General features: G+C 32.4%; 1 protein-coding gene across 1 annotated transcript in view; it reads right to left on the bottom strand.

The window, feature by feature from the left end:
• Positions 1-51: 51 nt before the first annotated feature.
• The window catches only part of LOC132760152 (uncharacterized), a gene marked incomplete at its 3' end in the record, with an annotated part of 41,048 nt that continues 21,065 nt past the window's right edge, over positions 52-20,034 (bottom strand). Inside the window, exons 2-4 of the mRNA XM_060752060.1 lie at positions 12,135-12,309; positions 11,163-11,394; positions 52-135 (exon numbers count right to left, since the gene is read on the bottom strand). Of these exons, the coding sequence (XP_060608043.1) occupies positions 52-135; positions 11,163-11,394; positions 12,135-12,290 (472 nt within the window). The remainder of the gene's footprint in view (positions 136-11,162; positions 11,395-12,134; positions 12,310-20,034) is intronic.

The following is a 20,034-nucleotide window of genomic DNA, read 5'->3' on the forward strand; positions in this document are numbered from 1 at the left end:
TTTTAAAATTCTGGAAAGTCACATGCATAGCTTATTTAAGTAAAAATTTACTTGTTTTCATCCGGTTATAACGTCTCCTCTCAAAAAACCTCTGAAAAATGTTTCCTTTCTTCTGTCTGTCCTGCCTTGTTTCATCTGAAGAATAATTGAAACATTAACAATTTAATCAAATCAGTTATAAGAATTTTGATACCTACTTTCCAAGACTTGAACCATTGTAATTGAATATGTGCTGTAAAATAGAAGTAGCCACTAAAATGTGCTGTATGATACAGTTACCATAAACATGTGCTGTATGATACAGTTACCATAAACATGTGCTGTATGATACAGTTACCATAAACGTGTGCTGTATGATAACAGTTACCATAATCATGTGCTGTATGATACAGTTACCATAAACGTGTGCTGTATGATAACAGTTACCATAAACATGTGCTGTATGATACAGTTACCATAAACGTGTGCTGTATGATACAGTTTCCATAATCATGTGCTGTATGATACAGTTACCATAAACGTGTGCTGTATGATAACAGTTACCATAAACGTGTGCTGTATGATAACAGTTACCATAAACATGTGCTGTATGATACAGTTACCATAAACATGTGCTGTATGATACAGTTTCCATAAACATGTGCTGTATGATACTGTTACCATAAACGTGTGCTGTATGAAAACAGTTACCATAAATGTGTGCTGTATGATAACAGTTACCATAAACGTGTGCTGTATGATAACAGTTACCATAAACGTGTGCTGTTTGATAACAGTTACCATAAACGTGTGCTGTATGATAACAGTTACCATAAACGTGTGCTCTATGATAACAGTTACCATAAACGTGTGCTGTATGATAACAGTTACCATAAACATGTGCTGTATGATAACAGTTACCATAAACGTGTGCTGTATGATAACAGTTACCATAAACGTGTGCTGTATGATAACAGTTACCTTAAACATGTGCTGTATGATAACAGTTACCATAAACATGTGCTTTAACATATTGCATGTTTTATTACACATATGAATGTAAAACAAAAGACATTTATGTTTTTTGTCCGAAGCTATAGCCATCCGAATTATGTTTATTTACGTGAAAATAGAGAGACTAAATAACGTTTTTTAGTAAATGCTCAAAGCAGGTTTGATTGGTTCAAGGCACTTTTTACCATACGCCACTATTAAAATAAAAAATGGACGGCCAAATATGCATATGCTACAAATTACATACAAATTACCTCTTTTGCAAAAGACCATTGCCTCGAATAAATGGTTAAAGTAATGCAAATAATATGGTGCATTAATATTATCTTTTGAAAAAAGAGTACAGTGCACACTTATAATTTATTATTAATGATTGAAGTGATGATAGCTTGAAAAATGTCAAAATATAGAAGATATATGTTTTTGTGTAAGATGCAATTTTATTTATGAGTGAGCTTCGAAATCAGTATTTCAACAAAATATACTCACAACAAATTTTCTTTTTATTTATGCTTTTATGCGAGTTTAAATAACATTTTTTAAATATGATAGCCTAATTTTCAGACTCCGTTTTTTATAAATACATGAAGACCAGAAGCTCAACAAATAAGGCGATGATATTATTTATCATGAATGATCATTTGCTTTTATAGATACATGTATTTTTACTAAAAATTAGTTTAGCACGTTTATAATACAAATCAATGAATTAATAAATAAATCGTCGCCCCGCAGTGGCGCGGAGCGAGATGCAAAAATTAAACGGCGGGGCTCGCAGCGAAACCAAGCTCATTAGCAGGGGCGCGAAACGAGGTGTATAGAACGGCGGGGGTGCGCTTATTAGCTAATTAGTTTAATAAATGAAACGTCAACCGCGTCCCTGCTAATTAGCGTGTTTTCGCTCCGCGCCCTGGCCATTATAACTTGTTAATATTCGACTTTTCGATTGTCAGGGACTCAGGGTGGCAAGGAAAAACACGAATGGCTCAAATCAGCCACCATAAATTAGACAGGTAGCACTAAAAGGTAACCCCTTATAATCGTTAAACAAAATCATGAAATGTCACATGTGCACATAGATGAATATGATCATGATGAGGATGTCGCTGCTGCTCCTGCTGATTATGGATGATTGTGATAATGTCGAAGATAATGATGATGATGACGATGATGATGATGATGTAGGAAAAACATTACAGGGCCTGCACTGACCAGAATTTTTGTGTAACCAAATTTATTTCATTTATTGTTAGTTTGCACCATATACTGTAACAACAAAAGTGTTTACAAATTAGCAAAATTCTGTTAGCAACTTGAAAACAGTGTTTTCAATGAGCAACATATCAGCTTAAGACAGAGTGAGCGTTGTATTGTAATGAAAATGATGTTTAGTTTCAGAACAGTTTTCGTACATAAACATAAGCATTTATCAGGAGTGAATACACCGAAAGCTACTAGCACGATGACGTGTAGCTTATCATAATGATGATAGCATGACGTCACAGTAGTCTTTAATTTGGAGTAATTAACTTTTACAGGAGAGAAATATTTATAAAAAAAAAAAAACAACTGACATTTAGCGTTAACATTGCGACATTTAACGGTCCTGAATTTTTATGTGTGACATTCAGCGCTGAAAGTCAATATTACCATCAAGGCGACTGTGACATTTATAGCCATCCTTGTGACATTTAGAGGCGATCACGATATTTTACGTTGATAGAGCAAATAACAAAGTTTGAAACAGACAGTTGGTATTCAAATTGGCTAGAATTACTGTCAATTGCATTAAAACTGTGGGACATGAGTTTAAACCCCAGAAGGGGCAATTTTTTTCTTTATTTTTTATTCTTTTAACATTATTCATGTATCTCTCAGATCTCCTTTGGGAAGTAAATTGTTTGATTTTTATTATATTATTATTGTAGGTATTTATTGGCTAAATAATGCCAAATTTAATAGCAAATATGGTACCTGATATTTTCAAAGTATAATAGAATAAAAAATAAATAAAGTATTTTATATTTTGGAAGATCAACCAAAATACATTTCAGAACATTTAGACTAACTTTGAAAACGGACCCTCATTGTTGTAAATTTTAGGTATATTTAGACTTTTAAAGTTTAAAGTGGGTGGGGACACATTTTTATACATATTTCAAACATTTTGTGTACAAACAATCATTTTGCTTGTGTGATTTGTTACCTGAATGCTATTATTTGTTTCTTAATAATGATCAATAGGAAAACATTTTTCATAATGATTATATGTTACAGATTATCTTAGAGTTTCCTCTTTTCTGAAAAACAGCCCTTCTAAAAGCAAAGTTTTAGTCATAACTCATAAACAGTTAACTTAAACTTTGCATTGTGGAATCCTTAAAGACATATAACTGTCCTATGTTGTCAATTTTACAATTCCTTATAGTGTCAATTAGATGTGTCTTACGGTCAGTCAAGACTGTTTGTGTGAAAGTGCGATGTTTACCATTAGGGTTATAGCGACATTTAGCGTTATTGCGACATTAAGTGTCAACCTTGCATCATTTAAATTCAGGTGCGACATTAAGAGGCGACGCGACTTTTAACATTGCTGTTCAAGATCTTCCAAAATTTAAGGTACACGCTACTCGATAACGTTAACAAAAACTGTTTGAAAATAACCATTATAAACTTCCAACACCAAAAATTGGTTACGTCCCTGACTAACAATAATAGAGATAAAAAAACAACAAAAACACACCAACAGCGTGCTTTATTTTTCTCAGTGATAGAGGATATTTGATTGTTGAAATTTATTTCACTGAGTGAACACCAGATGGACACCAATATTTTCACTAGTGGCGTTGACACGAGTAAAATATAATAGCTGATGTTCACAAATGAAATTTTGATCAATCTTATTTCTAAAACAAATATTTTTGCTTCTTTTTATTTCATGCTTTATAAGTGATTTTAAGTATTTTCTACTGCCGAGTAACGTTTCACATTCTCCTATATGACGTTACCACATCATGACGTCACATCATCAATTTTGAAATATAGTTCTGTTAAATTTCTCTAATTTTTTAACATGTTAACATGATGTAGATTCTTTGATGAAATCGACTTTCTTTTCTTAAAGAAGCAACATTTACGTATGACGGCATTTATTATTGCCTATTATTTAATTAAGTTATAATATCATTTTCATCCGCAGTTGGCTGCCGGTACAGACCTCATAAGCAGTGATCTCCCCTTATCAATAGAGATTACAATTTTGCCAAGGGAGGTAATCATTGTGAGGAGTTTGCGGAATATCTAGCTCGAGGGTAACTGTTTACGGCGGTAACGAGGCTATGCCGAGCTTCCGCTAAACAGTTACCTGAGAGCTAGACATTCCCGTCTGTACCGACGGCCAGTGTTTTTTTTTCTTGCATATTAAATGTCATTTTTTTTTGGAACAGAAATTAAGAAAACTGATATTTTCATGACATACTTTTTTCTTATACATGTAGTAGCGTATAAACTTACAAACTTCATTTCATAACGGTAAAATGACGTCGTCCTTAAAACGCTATGCATTCATAAAAGGCGCGCGGCAATGACGTCATTTAAAGCGGAGGGTGTAAGACAGGTTTTTCTAGCACCGCCGATACGGTAAATAATCCTAGCTGTATGATATTCAAGAAATAGAAATCTAGTCTGGCTACATTGAAAATTATATTTTATAAATTTCACTAGATCTAGTGATTATCAGAATATAATTATCTGATATATTACAGTTAAACGTTGAAAGCATGAAATAAAGTAAAGTAAAAGCAAAATAGAATAGGGAACATAACTCTGCAAACACGCTTATCAGATTTTCTGCCCTTGTTCAACAAATATTTCACACAAGTTTGAAATGACTACCTTTTAACTCTATTTTAGAAAAAAATCAAGAGAAATAATAAAAAAGACGTATTTCAGGATTATCCACCTTTCAACTTGTTTTAAAATTTAATAGAAAACAAGTACTCCAAGTACTTGTTCAGTGGCGGCTTGGTCGAGTGGTAAACTCGTCAGACTAGTAACCTTATGATCGCTAGCCGCATTGGTTCAAATCCCGTCAGAGGCAAGTCGTTGTTTCCTTGAGCAAGAAACTTTACACTCATTGCCAAGTACTGGTCGGTTCCAGGAACGAATTCGAAAGAGTGTCTTTAAGCTTAAAGCTTCCTTCACAATCGATCTAAAACAAATAATGTATAATTTAAGTACTCCGATTAAAAAGTAAATATCTTTGATATATCTACTTTTTTAGAACAGTTTCTTAACAAAAAAAGTATATTTAAAAAAAGATACTTGGACAAAGTAAAACTGGTTAACTTGCCTATGTTTGTTCTTAGTTTTCCATGGAAAATAGTATAGAAATGTTAGCGTAGTCTGCATAACAATGGCATAATAATTAAACGTACCGTGTTACATTAATCTTGAAAATGTTACACTTGAAGATGTATGTATTTCTAAACTAACCTTTTATGTTTCGGTAAGTGAACCCAGTTTCTTACAACAACATATATATAGTCGGTAGGCAATTATTTTCATAAATACTTGAGGATTTATGATAGAAAAATCAACATCAATACGTGAATTTTGATTAATTGTTATTTATCAACGTTTCGGATTACGCTTTCAACAGGATAGATAATCAAAACAAACAACGGACGTGAGGTAAAATAAGTTACGTAACGTTAACATGGCGAAAAAAGTACATATCAAATATGCGTATTTTCAATGGTTTTAATTAAACAAATAAGACAAAAGCTAAGTAATTTATTTGGATATAAAAATACATAAATTTCCTTTAGAGAAATATAATATTTAAAAAAACCTAAATAGAAAAAAAACAGTAAGCATACTCATACAGAGTTATATAGTAAAAATGCAATCTGTATCAATCGGCAGAAAATAACTTTTGTATGCATTCCTTCTGGATATTGTGTTTGTAGTGTATGTCTGTACATAGACGGCCAATATCATTTTCAATGAGATATATGGGCATAAATGAAAAGTCACTGAAATTATGATCATTCAAATCAAAGTCATTCACATTAAAGTGTGAGGCAATATTTTGTGGAAGATGATAGATCTATCAAATTTGTTACTATTCATTGAAACTGCATGCTTAGTTTGCCCAACATATTGCATATTGTATATAGCGCGGCGCCTATTGGAATGAAATGAGATTTTGTGAAAGGGCGACAGCAACTTCTCGAGCCTTTTATAGTTGCCAATAATAAAAGCCGATCATTCCGATCGGTATGAGGGTGCTTGATTATTAATTAGTCGCGATATGTACAATGAATGGCGAACTGGAGAATTTCGCAATGCAAACATTTTCAAATGAAATAACCTTTTCCGTCAATAAATCGCGCTCTTCGGGGTATTTTTGCTTATCATTTTGTAGTACACAGTGGGTTATTATGGTATGTTATTCCGAAAGCTGTTAATAGAATGATGAGTTGATGACCTAAATATTCAGAAAATCTATTTATAGAGGGATGTACTCCTATCGGTAATTCCCGGTCTCTCCCGGGATTTACTAATGACCGGCGAATAGTACCACACGTTTATTGTCCGGTCTCTCCCGGTTTTGGAGTAGATATCGTTACAGAACAGAACAAATATTTTACAGATAAATAAGCTTTTTTTCAAAATGAATGTTTGTCACTTAGTTTGGTTACAATAATTAATAAACACAGATCAACTCTCGAATTGATTGATTATTATTATACATAAACATACAATTCGAAAAAAAAAAACCAACAACACAAATCGCATGTTATATTTTATCTATATGAGATAAAAACAATAAATATGTACAATAATTGAGAAAAAATGTACATTTTTATGGCATTAATATGACACTATCAACTTTAAAACATTTTATACAATTTGTTATTCGTGTTTAGTAAAGATTCCGAGGAATTATTCAAAGTTACAAATCAGATTTTATGAATTATTCAATTGATTTAAAAAATGATAAAGAAAAATACAAATGTACATGTATATGGTTTAAGAATAAACAATATTATAAATTGAAAGATTAACCATGATTTACTGACTTTTTCCAGTTAAGTTTTGACTTATAATCGTCGATCATTATGACAATTGAATTCTTAAAATAGTAGTAAACGTAAAAACTAAGTATTAAAATAGCGCATAAAACACACACAAAAAAAGAAAAGAAAACAATATTCATAAAATCTGTATTTTTTTTTATTAAAATAGAAATTACATTTATTGTATAATAAACAATTATGCTCAACATGATCAACATGGTAATATAACAAGTGTCATATTGTTACTTAGTGTGAACAGATACCTTAAGAGGGGGTCCTCGTTAATAGCAATAACATAATAAGGGACAATTACACAAGTATGGTGTTGATCATGCGTTACACATATGGATTATAAATGATTGTATACATGTATATCCGTTGCTATTAATAACCACGATCATAAAGAAATAACAAGTAATATTCTAATTTCTAGTATGCCGATCAAAGTTATAAATAATGAACAATGTCTTTCGTCCGTTCATTCAAAAGTGATATACAATTCTGGTAAAACCCAATGAACCATTGAAAAGTTTATAAGAATATCTTGTCATCATATATCTACTAGTTCATCTGCACCTGTTGTTTGGACGCCCTTTGATGCTTTGCATCAATGCTTTTCTTGTATTCAATTTAACCGAAAAAAGCTTATCAGACTGGCGTTTCCGTGAGTTTTACTTATGCCAGAAATTTAATCTGGCATGGGGGGTTCCAGATGAGTCGCGTGCTGTACAATGGCACGGTTAGGATGACGTCATTTTACAGTAATGAATGAAGTTGTAATTCATACGCTGTTGTAAGAAAGTAGTAAAGATAAAGAATTTGAAATATAATGGAATATGGTAGAATATACAAGAAAAAGCATCTGACATATGTTTGCGGTTCGGATCGGAATATCCGTCCCTCGGTCACCCGCCCATTGGCGGTAACTCGGCAAGCCTTGTTACCGCCCAATGGGCGGGTCACCTCGGGACGGATATTCCGATCCGAACCGCAAACATATGACATATATTATTAATACATACCGTTATACTCAACTTGCCGACAAAAGCCATATAAACTGTTATATACAACTTGCCGACAGAAGCTATATATACCATAACATACACGACAGAAGCTATGTATATCGTTTTTTTTTCAACTTTCAGAAAGAAGCCATATAAACTGTTACATCCAACTTGCCGACAGAAACTATACATACTGTGACACACAAACTATGCATACTGTCATAAGAAGCTATATATATCGTGATATTCAACTTGCCGACAGGAGATATACATACAACCCTTATATTCCACTTACCGCATAGCTTATACATATTACCGTTATATCCAATTATCCGACACAAATCTCAGTTAAGAAGTAACCACTAACATATGATGTATGATAACAGTTGCCATATTAGTGTGCTGTGTGATAACAGTAACCATAAAAGTGTGCTGTGTGATAGCAGTAACCATGAAATTGCACTGTATTATAACAGTAACCATAAAAGTGTGCTGTATGATAACAGTTACCATAACAGTAACCATAAAAGTGTGCTATATGATAACAGTTACCATAACAGTAACCATAAAAGTGTGCTATATGATAACAGTTACCATAAAAGTGTGCTGTATGATAACAGTGACCATAAAAGTGTGTATTATAACAGTAACCATAAAAGTGTGCTGTATGATAATAGTTACCATAACAGTAACCATAAAAGTGTGCTATATGATAACAGTTACCATAAAAGTGTGCTGTATGATAACAGTGACCATAAAAGTGTGTATTATAACAGTAACCATAAAAGTGTGCTGTATGATAATAGTTACCATAACAGTAACCATAAAAGTGTGCTGTATGATAACAGTTACCATAAAAGTGTGCTGTATGATAACAGTAACCATAAAAGTGTGCTGTATGATAACAGTTACCATAAAAGTGTGCTGTATTATAACAGTAACCATAAAAGTGTGCTGTATGATAACAGTTACCATAACAGTAACCATAAAAGTGTGCTGTATGATAACAGTGACCATAAAAGTGTGTATTATAACAGTAACCATAAAAGTGTACTGTATGATAACAGTTACCATAAAAGTGTGCTGTATGATAACAGTGACCATAAAAGTGTACTGTATTATAACAGTTACCATAAAAGTGTGCTGTATGATAATAGTTACCATAACAGTAACCATAAAAGTGTACTGTATGATAACAGTTACCATAAAAGTGTGGTGTATAATAACAGTTACAATAAAAGTGTGGTGTATGATAACACTGACAATAAAAGTGTGATTTATGTGATTTATGATAACAGTTACCATAAAAATGTGCTGTATGATAACAGTCACCATAAACGTGTGTTTTTTTATAATTGTAACCGCTAAGTGTGTCGTAAATATATAACAGCTACCAGGTGTGCTTTATGAACCTGTTACCACTTCAGTGTGTAATATAATTACAGTAATTTTCCGAAACTACAGATGGAGAGGTATTACGTTCTGAGCTGGGAAAAGCAGGGGATACGGCAAGTGTATTCTAGGAGTTGCGTCAGTAGTATTGATTAAACTTCATTATTCTACCCATATCAGCAATTTGCCCTTCATCACAGCTAATAAATCACAAATAATGCAACATCCTTTTCAGAGCTTAAATGTCGGAAAAACTCTCAATGAGTAATTAATCCAGTCATTCACATAATCTCTACTCCAGAAAAAAAGGAAGACAAAAGTTCACTTTATCGTAAACGCAGTCTTATATGTATTTTGAAAGACAATGGTTTAAGAAATGATTAAAAATGATGCATACTTAATAAAATGATATCCCTGTAGATAATGCTTAACTATGTACTTACAAATAATTTAATGTATTGTACTTACATATTAATAGTTTCAGCTATAAGTAAGTTAAAAATATTTACATATTGCGCATGCTCAGTAAGATATCTAGCCAGCCTTTTGAAGATTAACTTTACATCTAACATGGTATACATGTGATTATCACTTTTTCGTGAGGCCATCTTGAGTAAACAACAAAACATTGACAATTATAGATAGCTCTATCATGATCACTTCGGACGATACTCAATAATAACAAAATGATGTTTTTAATCAATGGGAACTAAGGACTTTCGATTAGATTCACATACTTCAGAAACTTACTATTTCAAGTAACTGTTTGTCATCAAAACCAAAAGAATCGCCTCAAGTACAAAACTCTTTATACACTTCTTCATCATCATAATCTGGTATTCTAACAACAATTTTATTTCTCACACAGATTCCATCAGTATACGACCAATTATATATCACTAATGTTGTTTAACATATCAAGTAATAGCTTTATATTTTTTCAGTATAATTTAATTTGTTTTCCCGTTGTTATTTGGAGTAGCCCGACTCATAATTTGCTGATGTTGGTAGTGATCTTGGGCACAACGACAAACCAGCACAAATGTCTACTAGTGATGACGAGGGTGGGATAGATATGTGTCTTTTTCAGTTCAAAAGTAATTGGAAGAAAACACAATCAATGCAATTAATTATTTGCTATATTTTCTTAATAACACGGGCAGCATTTGTACACATTTGAAATCAATAATAGAACTTGTAAAACGATCTCAATCAAATGCATCAATAGGTTCATGTAATATTCAAGGAAATGCAGCTCTTTTGGAAAAATTTAAATGTGCAAATATACGACGGTTAAAGTTGTTTCCTGATTTTGGACGGAATGAAATGCATAACAAATTGCATAGTGGCGTTCAAACCCATGAGGGAAAGGCATTTTAGTCTCCTCCAGTGAACGAGGAGACCAATAACGTTTGACGTAGATTATTATTGTGTTAATGTCAGACGCTCACCTTTACCATCGAAATTGGAGTTTATAAATTATGATATACTGAAACCCAACACCTCTCCTTGATTCACTAGTCTGAGAAAACAAATAATGAGGACATTATCATGAGGACAATAAGTATTGAAACACATAATAAAACATTTGCACATAATGAGTCACAAGTTAAGATAACTTGACAATAGTAACTCCAAAGTATAAGCACATAGACCCTACACTTTTCTGTGCATATAAACTTTCACTTACCTCTTTTTTGTTTATCATATTCCGTACGTGTTATTTGTTCTTTTAACATTTTGTCCAGTTGTTGCTCTATCTCCTCTGTACTTAATCCCCTCTCTGTATAAGTCAAAAGATCTGCAAGCTTGCTTTGATTTGTAATTTTAAGACGTTCTTTGAAGTCTTTGTAAGCATCTTCGCCTTTTGATCTTACTTTTGTTAAAATTGCTTCGTTTTTCTTTGTTGTATTTGTCTCTTCCTGTAACAGTGTACTTGCTTTTGTAATCATTCTATTGTAGATATACATTTTTAAAGCTGTTTATATTATAATACAGATATTCCATGGTCACAGTTCGTAGCCGCATACAAAATTATCTTTAAATATTATCAAATTTATTGGTTATAACATTTTCAAGCTTTTGAATTAACAATAAAATAACCTTTGAATAAAGTAAAGGATAAGTAAAAGGTAGTAACGACACACAAGACTCACTATCGCTTAACCTATTCAATGTTTTCAAGTTAATATTAAAATAATGTCCAAATGTGAATACATGTATTTAATTTTCGTATACACAATCTGTTATGGACATTATGATAGTTAGTCCTCGTAACAACAAAAACCCGTTTTGAAAATTCTATTCATTAAAAAGTGTACTTGTACATGCAATAATTTTATATACATTTTATCGCCACTAGTGCCATATTTTCTTCAAAAGGTAAATTGTCGGCTCAGCTAAGCTGGATGCCCGATACTATCTAAGCTCTTGTGGTGAAGAGCAAAATATCTTTGTAAAGATGTTTCAAACACGGTTCTTTGTAATAAAAGTATCCCAGGGACAGACTTTATTCTTGACCCTGGAATTCTTGGTCCACATAATATAATAATGATTCTTGTTTCCATTCCTGGAGAAATTTTTAGCAGACATTTAATATAAATACTATTAAGATAAAGACAATGTGCAGTGAAGCGTATCATAAAAGTATTTGATGTTATACCTTAATATCCCGAATGTCAGTGAAGGAGAATAATTCGAACCCAGTGTCCAGGTGAATGATTTCATCGGGGATGAGATACATTTTAAGCTTCCTGGTGTTTTGATCGAAGACGTTTCGCCAAACCTCCATTTCTGGTTCTGTATGTTGTGCAGCCATCTATTCTTTATCAATATATCTATAAAAAAACTTCAAAATAACCAAATATATTGAATTTGCTTTTGTCTTCTTTTCGACAAGAAACTAGGGGAAAGAGATATTTCTTCACAAATGTTAACATTTTGGCTAAACCAAACTGATATATTTTATATGTGAGAGGTTAGCAGTGAACAGTGAGCTAAGCAAAAGACATTACAATTAATATAGGGAAATCAATGATCTCCTGTAATGCTCAGCTGGCTAAGCAATCTAGGGGCATTCCTGAATGTACTGTAAAAATGCTCTGCTGGAATAATCAGCTGTCCTGGAAATCTAGCATGGCATTTCTAAGAATAGTTTGATTAAATGCTTTGCTGGAATACTCAGCTTGCTAAGCAATCAAGCATATACATGTAATATAATTTGATCTGCTGAAATGCCGAGCTGGCAGAACAATCGAGCTGGGCATTATCAAATAAAGTTTTATAAAATGTCTACTGGAATGCCGAAGTTGCAGAGTAATATAGCTTGTCTACTGGAATGCCGACGTTGCAGAGTAATATAGCGGGTCATTCTTAAAAAGATGTATAAAGTGCTTAGCGACAGAGCAATCCCGCAGAGCATTCTGAAATATTAATTAAAAATGCTCGGCTAGAAGGCTCAGCTTGCAGAGCAATATAGCGGGGCATTCTTTAAAAAGGTGAAACATGCTCTGCTTGGAAGCCCAGCTGGCATAACAATATAGCGGGCATTCTTTAATATAGTATAAAATTTATCTGCTGGAATGCTGAGCTTGCTAGGTGAGCTAACAGGCCATTCCTAAATCTAGTGTAAAAATGCTCTGTTCAGCTGGCTAATCAATGTAGTTGCGCATTCCAAAATATTGTGTAAAATGCTCTACTGGAATGTTCATCTCCGAGAGCGTTTTTTACCGGAACATAACCTATTTTGAGTTCAAGTCACACTCAGGAGTCTATTTCGTTGGTCTTCGACTGATCCTTTTGCACTCGTCGACTTTCCAATGCAGCTAAGGACAATTTTACGAATAGGGACACCCTGAGTCCATTTCATTGGTCCGCAACTCATTCTAGGACACACGCAAACTTTCAGGAATTTTTTATGCCAATGGAGATGACATTTTTGATTTCTAGTGACCCTTTTCAGTGCATTTTGTTGGTCTGCGACTGGTTCTTAAGCACTCAAAGACTTTCAGAAATTGTTGATGTAAATGCAAATAATGACATTTTTGTACTTCTAGGGACCATCCAGCGTCCATTTCGTTGGTCTATGACTTATTCTGGTACACTCGTAGACCTTCAGTATCTTTTGTGCAAATGGGAATAATGATATTTTTGACTTCTAAGGACCATCCAGAGTCCATTTCGAAAATGCCGAAAATGCCACGATGTCAATTGGCAACAAAAGATCCTGGAAGTCTTCAGTTATCTCAGAATTAGTCGTAGACAAGATAACTTGGCTCTGGAGGGTCCCTGGAAGTAAATAAAATGGCACAAGGTCGTGAAACTGTCCGAGTATCCCAGACTAAGTCGCAGACCAGCGAAATTAGGGATCGTAGAAGTTACAAATGTCATCACCTGCACTGAAAATTCCTGAAAGGTTTCGAGTGCCCAATAATCAATCTCAGACCAACGAAATAAACTCCTTATGGTAACTTAAACCCAAAATAGGTTATAAATCAATTTGTACAAGAATTCCTGGGAGTCTGCGAGGATGTCAGTCGCAGCTGCAGACGGCATTTCAGCACAGCAATTTTATACTATATTAAAGAATACCGTGCTAGATTGCCAAGCCAGCTGAGCATTCCAGCAAAACATTTTTACACTATTCAGTAAGGAATGTTCTGCTAGATTGCATAGCCAGCTAAGAATTCCAGCAGAGCATTTTTTCACTACATTTTGGAATTTCCCGCTTTATTTCACTGTCAGCTGAGCATTCTAACTTTGCATTTTATACTATTTTCAGTAATGCTCTGTTAGATTGCTCAGCAAGCTTGAAATTGCAGCTTATAAATTATATACTGTATTTAAAAAGCCCTTCTATAATCAAGGTAAGCATTCTACAAGAGCCTATGTACACTATACATTGTATTTGGGAATACCCTGCTAGCTCAGCATTCCAGCAGAGAAATTTTATACTATATTTCAGAATGCTCTTCTAAATTGCCTAGAAAGCTGAGCATTGTAGCACAGCAGTTTTCGTACCGTATTTAAGAATATCTTGCTAGAATGCTTAAGCAGCTAAGTGTTGCAGTGGAGAAACTATTATAATGTATTTTACAATGCTCCGCTAGATTTCACTGCCAACTTAGCATATTTTACACTATATCTAAGAATGCTTTGTAAGATTGCTCTGCCTGCTGAGCATTCAAGCAGTGACATTTTATACTATATTTCAAAATGCTTACAAGATTGCTTAGCCAGTTGAGAATTCCAGCAGAGCATTTTTACAGTATTTTTTAGAAACATCTGCAAGATAGCAGCTCTGCCAGCTGTGCATTCCAGCAGGATATTTTTACACAATACTTTGCAATACCCCGCAACATTGCTTTACCAACTGAGCATTCTAGCAGAGAATTTCTTCACTATCTTTCAGAATGTTCTACTAGATTGCTTGCTAGCTGAACATGCTTTACACTATTTTTAGGAATGCCCCGCTAGATTGCTCTGTCAGTTCAGCATTTCAGCAAAGCAATTTTACACAATATCGATGAATGGCCTGCTAGATTGCATATTCAGCACTCCATTTGGGAATGCCATACTGTTCCAGCAGAGCATTTTTACACTATATCATTGAATATCCCGCTAGATTGCTTGTCCACCTGATTATTATGTTCTTCTTAAGCATAGTGCATTTTATATAATATTCTAGAATGTACCGCTAGATTTCTTGGCCAGTTGAGCATTCAAACAGAGCATATTTATGCTGTATATAGGAATGCTCTGCTGGATAACCTAGCATACACTTTACTTAAGAATGCTTTGCCAGTTGAACAATCAAGCAGATAAATTTTACATGTTTCAGAATGCTGTACTAGATTGTTCTGTCGGCTGAGTATTCCAGCTAAGCATTTTATACACTATTTTAGGAATGTCTGGCTAAATTGCTCTACTGCCTCGGCATTCCAGCAGAACATTTATTACACTATATTTAAAAATGCCCCGCAAGATTGCCCTGACAGCTCGGCATTTCAGCAGAGCAATTCTATACTGTAAATCACTTATATTCACTCATATTCGCGTGATCTTTATTTCGCGAAAACCCCATTCCCGAATTATTTCACCGATTTATGAATTCAAGGGGGACAGGGTCAGATATTTTATTCTCGATTGTTTTTGTATTGTTTTTTGCAGTGCCGAATTTATTGACAGCAAGTATACCTTATAAAGTGACAGTTTTTTTTATTTCATATAGCAACATATTTGATTTATTATGAAAGGGTTTGCCATACTTTGATTTTGTTTGTTAAAAAGAGTATTTGATAAAACATTTAATACTTGTAACGAAGGTGCTATATAGTTGTTTATAATACCTGAAGTTAAGTGCAAACATTATCCGTTGATCACAGTTTTACCGTTCATCTATTGTTATCTAAACAATATGTGTTCACATTTATATGTCAAGTCAAGTCAAGTCAAATTTCCTTTATTACACACATTTCATGTTAACATGAATAAATGTGGTTAGTAATAAGTACAATGTTAGTAGAGGCTCTTTAAACAAATGTACAATGTATAATTATATAATTTGAGTGGTAAAATAATTCGTAAAAAGAGTATTTATTCATATCATTTGCTGAACTGCAGTACGTTCAATTAACAATGTATCAAAACCACAAATTGTTAAAGTTCTTAGTAAATATGTTACGAGAGTCACGTAATTTAGACACTCTCTAAGGGTATAATTTCGTTTTATATTACCTTTCTTTTTATTTATCGACAAACGATGAGAATAGTTACAAAAAGAAAAAGGGAAAAGAAATAATAATATAAACAACTGACAAGTGATGTACAATTATGTACAACATAATATTTTAAACCTTTACAATGACATTTATAGACTCATACTTATAAGCTAAATGAAAAAAGTGTCATACTATTTAGACAAATATTATAACAAACAAACACTTTACTATGGGTAATAAAAGATTAATCTGTGAAATATTCGTGTAATAGTCTTGGAATGTAATGTAAGTAATCACATATGAGGTGAATACTAATTTGATTATCTTAAAATTATTGTTTTAACAAATTTACATAATTTCAAATATTCGCTCTTGTTTTCTGTATTAATTAGTTGTTCTAGTTTCAAATTGAATGTATTTGCACGTCTGTAATAATAGGGTTTCAAAAATTTCTTTCTTTCATCATTAAGCAAAACACATTCAAATAAGTAATGAAATTCGTCGCCTATTTTATTGTTACAAGAAGTACATGTTCTTTGATTGATTGGTATTCGGGCCCAATTTCCGGTTTCTATTGGTAATCTATGGTTACGTGTACGAAATTTTATCATGTAACGAAGAAAAGGTTTAGGGGTTGATAAAAGGTATTTTTCGAATTTAAATTCTTTTTTTGAATGTTCTGTAGAATGTACTTTTGCTAGAGTTTTGAATAACGGAATAACAATCATTTAGCAAAAAATATCTTTTAGTTTCTGTCTAATTACTAATTTCAACCACTTCTCGTTTCCAAAATTGTGTGTATCCCATATATTACAAAAACCGCAATTTATAAAAATTTCTCTTAAGTTTGCAATCCAAGGAAATTTTTTTCTCAAACTATTTTCACTTAAGTTTTTTGAAAGATTATATGTAATATTGTATAATAGAGACGACAATTTCTTTTGATGATTATTTTCATCGTGCTTTTTTAATCTAGCCCAAAACATGATTATTCTTTCGTTTATATCAATAGATAGCGGCAGGCAGCCTGTTTCTCCGTACACCATATAATTTGGGGTGGATCTTTTCATATTTAAAATATACTTTAAAATTTTTAATTGGACTCGTTCAATCACTTCTATATTACCATATCCCCATATTTCCGCCCCATAAAGAAGAATAGGTTTTATTGTTTTATTAAAAAGATCTATTTGGATATCAATTGGTAAATTAGTCGATTTGAGTTTCTTATTAAACTATACATTGCTCTAGTAGCTTGTAATGCTATATGCTTTTTAGTTTTAGTATATGATCCACTTTTACAAAATAAAACTCCTAGATACTTGTACTCCGTTACTACCTCTAATTTTTCGTTGTTCAAGATAAAATTATAGTTTTGTTGTCGTCCTTTAGAAAAAACTACGATTTTAGATTTAGATGTATTTACAGTAAGTTTCCATAAATGTAAAGTGCAATATATGTTGTAATTGACGTAAAATTATGTTAGCTTTTTGTGTTGAATGTTCATGAGAAAAAGGACCTGGTCAAATTTGTAAATAAACCTGTATACCTATATTATTATATATAAATAAAAAAATGCATACATTAATTATGTTGAAATCAATTATAGTACTTATTATCAAACTTGATCCCAATTTGAACAATATTGTATCAAATATAATTTTGTATAATGTATGTTGTGTAATAAAATTAACGCGGTTACATGTATTCGCGACACAACCGATCGGTTTAGTTTTTATAAAAAAAGGAAATATCGAACGACACATATGCCCCTTTCTTACCCTTGACACATACTTTTGAGGTTACTGTGATCTTGACTTTTGACCTAGTGACGCCATAATAACATGGTCATCTACTATATATGATCAATCAATATGTGAAATATGAAGACTTGGTAACTAATTGGTGTCAAGAGAATAAGAGGAAACCATTTTAACATTCAAAGTTATTATGACCTTGACCTTAGACCTAGTGACCCCTAAATCAATAGAGGGGTCATTTACTAGTGATTATCAATTAAAATGTGAAACAGAAAGACTTGATAACAAGTACTTTTGAAAATAATGATTTGAAACCATTCTGTCATTTAAGTTCCGTGTAACAATGACATTTGACCTAATGATCCCAAAATCAATAGGGGTCATTAACCTATAATAACAAATCAATATGTGAAATATAAAGACTTAGAGATAAAGAATTTACAAGATTATGATCGGAAACCATTCTGACATGTATTACCCATGTGACCTTGACCTTTGACTGTCAACAAGTTTCAGAGATCTATTAATATACAAATGTGATAAAACATATTGCAATGAAAATTTCATGTTTCTCATTTCTATTAAATTGTTATTGTGTTTCGGAATAATTTCATATTCATATTTATATTTTTGTTTGCTTAAAGATTGGCCTTGAGTAGGGGTTACTTGTTACGCGCCCTACACCTTTAGTAAAATCCTATTACTCCTGCTATTTTCTGTTTTGTTTTAATTATCATTTTGACTGTCCTTTGAGTCATTGTTCTATACTATACAGCAATGAAACTCAAACATGTTTGGACTTCTCTATTTACAGATAAAACATACAAACAAACACGTTAATCAATGAAAATGTCATATTTCTGTGTTGCAAGTCAAAGTTTTATACATGTATAACGTTTCACCGTACTAGCAGCCGATCTGCTTATAATATATTTAATATTGAAACTTTATTTATAGAAATAATCCGAGTAAACATTGCTTCGCTAGAAGTATTATTTATGATTAAAATAGTATCAAAATTTGTCATTCAGATTGAGAGAATAAAACAATTTAATGTTCATAATAGCACGGTGTAAATTATTATAACTAGTAGTTGTATCCTAATTGACAATGCTTCTTTTCTCGGGTGGATATTTCGATTTACAAAAATATCTTATATCGTTGAAATATTTTTTATTCCTTGATTATATTAAGGATATGCAAAGTATTTTCATATACATTTATACCCCACTTAGATAACCAAAGTTAAATTCAATACACGGAGTTCTATTGAAATGAATGCTATCTTTGGAAATCAATCTTTATTCAAATTGCATTCATGAAAGAATATAAACATGTAGAAGGGGTGTGTGGGATTTAAAGCGTTAACAATTTTATGTATAAGAAGCCTTTTATAAAACAATAAATGGGTAAAACGGATCAAAGCAGAATAATTATTATTATATATTAATTTCTTATTTCGTCGTCACATTAATACTTAGCTTATACTTGTTTTGTTTATTGTTATTTTATTGTGAATGGTCAAAGGCATTTATAATGCCGATTTGCCAGTAAATGAAATGAAATGAAATGATATTTATATTAATTATAACAAGGCAATGGAACGTGTTACTGAAACACTTGTTTTGATAAAACTTACATAGGACACTCATAAGCTACAAAATTGAACACAAATAATTGATAAACAATTTACCTGCATATTGACGTGTTGATTTATCTTAAATAATGATAATGATATATATACAAACAATAAAAGATTAATAAAAAAAAACATAAAAAAGTCATAATCTGCATAGTGAGCTATACCCTTTAGGTTATCCTGGACGTCCGATCGTTTCCTGTTGTAAATCAAGAACAGAAAATATTTCTAAGTACCAAGATTCCATTTTAAAGCCATTAACACATAATCTACATTCATAAATCAGGGACACGGATTTTATTGCCAAACTAAAAACCACTTCCCTTGGGCCGGGAGAACATTACCTTGTTACGTTAGATATAACTTTTCAATATACGAACTTTCCCCATACGGACGGAGAAGAATCTTGCAAACATATTTTAGGAAAAAAAATCCCTCCAAAGA

Source organism: Ruditapes philippinarum, unplaced genomic scaffold (genome assembly GCF_026571515.1).
Source record: "Ruditapes philippinarum isolate M1 unplaced genomic scaffold, ASM2657151v2 ctg10244_1_1_1_1, whole genome shotgun sequence".
NCBI lineage: Eukaryota > Metazoa > Mollusca > Bivalvia > Venerida > Veneridae > Ruditapes > Ruditapes philippinarum.